Source organism: Camellia sinensis, chromosome 9 (assembly GCF_055761805.1).
Source record: "Camellia sinensis isolate YWXY chromosome 9, ASM5576180v1, whole genome shotgun sequence".
NCBI classification, from domain to species: Eukaryota; Viridiplantae; Streptophyta; class Magnoliopsida; order Ericales; family Theaceae; genus Camellia; species Camellia sinensis.
This window is the reverse complement of record NC_138969.1, coordinates 83373159-83379860: the sequence shown is the minus strand read 5'-3', so window position 1 is coordinate 83379860 and position 6702 is coordinate 83373159. Positions and strand designations below refer to the sequence as shown.

At 34.0% G+C, this 6702-nt stretch overlaps 1 protein-coding gene across 1 annotated transcript; it reads left to right on the top strand.

Moving 5' to 3' along the window:
- The first annotated feature begins 6025 nt into the window (after nucleotides 1-6025).
- On the top strand, nucleotides 6026-6406 carry LOC145799587 (uncharacterized). Its single transcript, XM_082889186.1, has one exon. It carries the CDS (start codon nucleotides 6026-6028, stop codon nucleotides 6404-6406), a length of 381 nt encoding a protein of 126 aa, XP_082745312.1.
- Nucleotides 6407-6702: the final 296 nt, after the last annotated feature.

The window sequence follows — 6702 nt, the reverse complement described above, 5'->3', positions numbered from 1 at the left end:
AAACTTGGGATGTTCGTTCACGTAAACAGATATCATTTCAGAAATCATAGCTTATCACATTTTATTTGGAACATAATTTCATATAAACGTATCTTTACGATAACGTTACTCATAGTGGTTCCAGTAAGCGGTCAATCAATTCTCGAGTCTTGGCCTACAATCACAAAATACATAACACAAGTATGTCTTATCATTACACATTCATGTGGCCAACACGGCTTAGCTTACTTTACATAGGTTTCTTGCTTAACACATTGCTCAAAACACACTCTTGAATCTCATAACTTAGAACATTCTTCACTTAGTGTGTTTTTAATCCATAACCTCATTATCAAAGCTTAATTAGGTCTTAGGAATGCCTAAGATGCAATGAGGATGCCAAAACATGAGTTAGAACACTTAGGCAAATTTTCTAAAAATAAGGTCCCCGCTTGAGCGTAGACTTCCTCGCTCGAGCGGACATGCAAAATGAGAGGGGTCGCTCGAGCGAGACTTTCTTCGCTCGAGCGATCTGCAAACTCGGAGAAAGTACTGTTTGGTCTCAATCTACGCTCGAGCTACAACTTCCACGCTCAAGCGGACATACAAAATGTGAATGGTCGCTTGAGCGCACATTCCTTTGCTCGAGTGATCTGTAAACGACATGAAACTTCTGGGAGTTTGCAATTCACGCTCGAGTGAACTTTTGGTCGCTCGAGCAGAGTGCACGCACTCAGAGTGGTCGCTCGAGCGTAAACTCCCACGCTCGAGCGTGGATGCAAATTCTGGAATTTCCAGATTTGATCACCAAGCTCAAAACTCGAATTCAATCTTCCAAAACACATCTCTTGGGCCCCAAAACTTGAGATAACATAGTAAACTTGTAAAACATGAAGAATTTAGGATCATTTCATAAAATCATGGCCCAAGGTTTTGTCAAAAGCTCACATTTTGAACTTAAAACATGATGAATGTTCATGAACACAACGTGCATGAATTTTCTTGCATCAAACTCCTCAAAACATGATCAAACCACACAAAACAACTTGGAACTTGATGATTTCCCTAAATGAAGATGAATTTCAAACATGCAAGAGAGAATTCTTGGAAATCATGCTCAATTTGTAAGAAAATAGACATGCATGCATGAATTGCAACTCAAACTCTATTCTAAGCTCAATATACACCTTTAAACTCATAATTTTGAAGAAATTTCATGTTAAATGACTTAGTTACATAATCTAGAGGTTGTAATCTTACCTAGAGTCTTGAATTAGCTAGGTACTTGCACAATCTTGGTGAATTCCTTCAATTCCTCTTCAATCTCTTCTTCTCTCTCTCTAGAATGCACATACTCTCTGTCTAAGGTGAAATCTCAGATTTTTGCTCTAAAGGAAATGAAAGAAATGAGCTCAAATGAGCTTAAGGCTCATATGCATAGCTATAATGCTAAAAATACACTAATTAGAAAATTAGGCTAACCAAACACGACTTAATTAATCAGACTGAATTAAATTTTAATAAAATTTACCATATGGTTCTAAAAATTCCAAATAACATATCGGTGTAGTCAATTTCGTTTTCGGATGCCGATAAGGCTTTCAATTTACATATTAAAGTGGAAAATCCAAACAGATATTTCTACAGGCAACAGATAGAAAGCCAAAAATCATGCAAAATACAGAATAAACACATAATTTATTTTAATCCTCTCATTAGCATCATTAATTACGGATTAGTAGCTAATTATGAGTCGGGGTTATTACAGTCAATCTCTCTTCAAAAAATGGAGTATTGAATAAGAATCAAGATAAATTATAAACCAAATTATACTAGTGATTCTTATATTTATCCATTGTATCATTTTGATCTCTATACTTTTAATTGGTACAATTTTAATTTTTGATTTTTTATTTTATATCAATTTAGTCCAATTGATAATACCATAGTGTTTTTCACTGAAAATAATAATTGAATTGATTGAGATTAACTCATTGAGGTTAATAAATTTATAATCTCTCTAAAAAATGTGACACATGTCACTTATATATATATTTTTCATAAAAAATGCTAAGAGTTGTAATCAATTGGACCAAATTAAAACAAAATATAAATTCAGAATCAAAATCAAGCCAATTAAAATTACAAGGATCAAAGTACAAGGACTAATGCCGTAATTTGTCTTTTTTTTATTTTTTATTTTTATCTTTTAGTAAACTAAACATCATGATGGACATTATTGTTGAAATGATTATTTCATTTTAATAAAAAAAAAGTAGTTAAAATTGAAATAATTAACCAAAGATAACTTCAAATTAAAATTATTTTGGGACCTTGTTTTTGAAATAGTATTTGGGGCCCGCGGTGGTAGTCTTGCTTGCCTTGCATTAGGGTTGGCCTGACCTAGTGGGTGCAGCTTGGGATTTAGGGGTGTATTTCCTTCACGTCTCATGTTCAACTTCCACTGGGTACTATCAACTCATTGGGGCCATACTCACAGGCTCTGTTCGAGATTTGCTCGATCCACGTAGAGATGGTACTTTGCATAGGTCCTATAATTAGTCAAGATATGTATAAACTGGCCCGGATACCCGATCATTAAAAAAAAAAAAAAAAAGTTGTGTGAAATAAAGTTAAGCCCATTGGTTTATTTTTGCAATACACACACACACACACACAAAAAATACTATTAAATTTGAAAGTGTGCCGGTAATAATGCTATTGCTAACAAAAATTTAGGCAACGTTTGGTTTAATTTTTAAAATTCAATTCTGTTTTCAAATCATGATTCGAATCAAAATTTATAACCAATAAATTTAATACAATTCCAAATTAATTTCAAAACTCCTTTCTTCTCTTATTTTATTTTATTTTATTTATTTATTTTATTATTATTAATCAATTAATCAATCACTTTTTGTCTCTCATTTCTCCACTCTCTCACATTCTATACATCAATCAATCAAAAAAAAAAAAGAAAAAGGTACAAATCATCCCAAAACTATTTTCAAAACTCATAATCCAAAAAAATTTCTCTTTTCAAATCATAATTCAAAAACTTAAAACTCAAAATACAATTTCATACTTAAATCATAATTCCAAAACTAAACCAAACGTACTTAGTCTTTTTTCACAATAATTAGAAAGTTAATAAAATTTAACACAGTCGATAAATTAAGCCTAAACCCAACAATTACTGCATACAACCTTTATAACATAAGAGAAGTAAATTACCACAAACCCAAGCCTAAGCCCAATAATCATAATCTCTATAATAAGAAAGAAATAAATCATCACTACAAAAGATATCTAGTTTCTCTCTATAGGAGTTAAACCCGAAACCTAACACCATAAGGAAAATTACACAACCACTATGCCAAAAGCCTTGGTTAAAAAAAAAAAAAAAAACTACCATTTGATTTACTAAAATAGATTGAAATAGAGTGATGATTTTATCAAAATATCCATTATTATTCACCGTTATAACAAATAAAATTACATCACAAATAAAATTATTATTTATTATTATAACAGAATAATTATTTCACAAAACAATTTAGGAGCATAATTAAAGTCAATTTTTGATTTTTAACTTGTTTTGAGCCACATTACCTTCTACTTTTTTTTTTTATAAATTTTTTCAAAAAAAAAAAAAAAAAAATCCAAAAAATCAAAAAACCAAATTTTAACTAACTTTTCAAAATAATCCTTTATTAAATGGGTAAACTACGAATAGATCTTAATAATTAGACTTAATTCTCATCAAGTCTTATTGAAAATAAGTCTTAGTAAAATTGTCGTTAAAAATAATTTTTTTGTGATAATTTTATATATATATCACTAAAAATTAATAATTAATAAATTTTTTTTGTCATAATTTTTATAAATTATTATTAAAAGTTATAAATAATGACCTTTTTATGATAATTTTTTTTATAAGACGTATTAGATAATAAATCTACTTATTAGGAGGTAGGAGTAATAAGGCGTTGAGACCTCTGGTTTGATTCAATCTTCTTTTTTTTGTCCAACATTTTGAGGCCACGTGTCTACTGAAAAATATGCCGAGTCACTGTTCTTACAGCTGAAGGGACTCCACAAAAGTTAGTAGGCGCACGGAAAAATGACACTTGAGGTAGGGAGGGAGTGTTGGATAGTTTCCAAGCTTGGATTCTAAACAAATTAGCTTCTATCTACATTTTACCACCATTTCTCTTATCTCGTACCATTTTTAAATTTTTTTAATTATTATTTTGCCTCTCAAAAAAATTACCAAAGTGGACAATTAAAACCAACTTAAACCTCCGAAACCATTTTTTGCCGCTACAAACCCTAGGTGGCGGTGGCGGTGGCAGTGGGGGCAAACAAGACCCAAAACTTCTCCCATGCTAGCAGCACCTCCTTCATCCCTTTTGATCTTCACCACTAGCCACTACCATCACCAGTAGACAGAAAGACCCAGATCCACTTGAAGAAAAAGAAAAGATGAGAGAAGGCTGGTTATGGAGGCTACAGTAACTGAAAAGGTTGATGCCATCGGTTTTCCACCTTTGCATGTTGTCTTTGCGTCACCACGACGATGACTTTCCTCTCAGGTCACCATCATAGCCTCCTAGCCCCTATCGGAGACCCCCAGTCCTGTTTCCCCACCACCACACCACCATCACAACCCATATCGTCGTAATGCATATCGTGTTACCAGAGATAGAGAACATTAGGAGAGAATGACAACAAGAGAGGGGGTTGCGGAAGAGAAGTGGTGATGGGAGGCAGCGGTGACCAGAAAAAGGGCTACGACGAAAGGCTGAGGAGGAAAAGGTGGTGGCGCGAGAGGAATAGTGGCTGGGGAGAGGGGTCCGCTGGAGAAGAAGGCAGCCGACGGTGTTAGGGTTATGGCTCTGGCTCTGGCTCCAGCATCGGTGATGGAGATGATGGTAGTTTAGGGTTAGGGTTGGTAGAAGAATGATGAAGACGAGGATATTTTAGGAATTTGGTGATGTGAATTGAGAGAAGTGGCCAGAAAAAGGGCTACGACGAAAGGCTGAGGAGGAAAAAGTGGTAGCACGAGCAAAATAGTGGCTGAGAAGAGGGGGCCGCTGGAGAAGAAGGCAGCCGACGGTGTTAGGGTTATGGCTCTAGCTCTAGCTCTGGCTCTGGCTCCAACTCCAACGCCGGCAATGGAGGTGGTGGTAGTTTAGGGTTTGGGTTGGTAGAAGAATGATGAAAATGAAGATATTTTAGGAATTTGGTGATGTGAATTGAGAGATTATTTGTTTTGTTTTGCTTTGTTTTTTTTTTTTTTTTTTTTTGTGTGGTGTGAATTAAGAAATGTTGTGGGATGAGAGAAATGGTGGTGTGTAAATAGAGGCTCCCAAAAAATGACAGTGTTATTTAGTGTAATTTATTGTAAGTTAGAAGTTGATAATTCAAAAGTAGAAGTTAAAAACATCTCTCACCCAACTTTCAGAAATCAATTGTTTTCAATTTATTTAAGTGACCTAGTGGTGGCCAATATTATGTATAAGAAGAGAGATGGGCATTTGATAACTTTCAAGAGTAGGTCAATTAGGAGCCAAATAGATTACTTTCTAGTAAGAAAATGGGATCATCTAAAATACAGTGACTGTAAGGTGATTCCTAGAGAGAGTTTGACGTCTCAACATAGAATTTTGTTACTAGATTTATGCTTTAAAGGACAATACCAAGTTTGGAAAGATAGTAGGCATCACATGACTAGATGGTGGAACCTAAAAAGGGATAAACTAGACACATTTAAGAATATAATTGATAAAGAAGGTACTTGGTACTTAGAAGATAATTCTAACACTATGTGGAACTTGATGGCTAGTTGTATGAGGAGAATCTCAAGGGAAGTTCTTAGAGAGTCGAAAGGAAAAGAATCTAACTTTAGGGAAACTTGGTAGTGGAGAGAGAAGGTCCAAACGGTAATAAAGACGAAAAAGAAAGCTTTAAAAAGTGGCAGAATGACAGAATTGATGAAAATCTTAAGCGTTACAGATTGACCAATAAAGAGGTCAAAAAAGTAATGAGGGAGACAAAGTTGAAAGCCTATGATGACCTATATATTAGACTAGATAGTAAAAAAGGAGTGAAGCGGATATACCAACTTGCTAAGATAAGAGAGAAGAAAATAAGAGATTTTAATCAGGTTAAGTGCATTAAGGATGATGACTCTAAGGTGTTGGTGAATGATGAAGAGATTAAGGAAAGGTGGAATAACTATTTTGAGAAGTTGTTAAATGAGGAACATAGAGGTAAGTCAAAATGGGAGAAAGTGGACAGTAATAAGGAAAATCAGGACTATAAGTTCTATCATAGGATTAGGGACTTTGAAGTGAAGTTTGTATTTAAGAAGATGAAATTGAATAGGGCTTTAGGACCCAATGACATACCTATTGAAGCGTGAAAATGTTTGGGTAAGAAGGGGATTGTTTGGTTGACTAGGTTATTTCACAAAATTTTGTTAACTAGGAAAATGTTAGAGGAATGGAAGAAGAGTATTTTAGTGCCAATATATAAGAATAAAGGAGATGTCCAAAATTGCACCAATTATAGAAGAATCAAGTTAATATGTCACACAATGAAAGTGTGTGAGAGAGAGAGTGATGGAACATCAATTGTGAGATATAACAGAGGTGTTAGAGAATCAATTTGGGTTTATACCTGGTAGGTCAACAATGGTAGCGATCTATCTTTTGAGGA

What these genes read in the sequence shown, in the direction of transcription:
- LOC145799587 (XM_082889186.1), top strand. Translation starts at nt 6,026, where the DNA reads ATGAGGGAGACAAAGTTGAAAGCCTATGATGACCTATATATTAGACTA.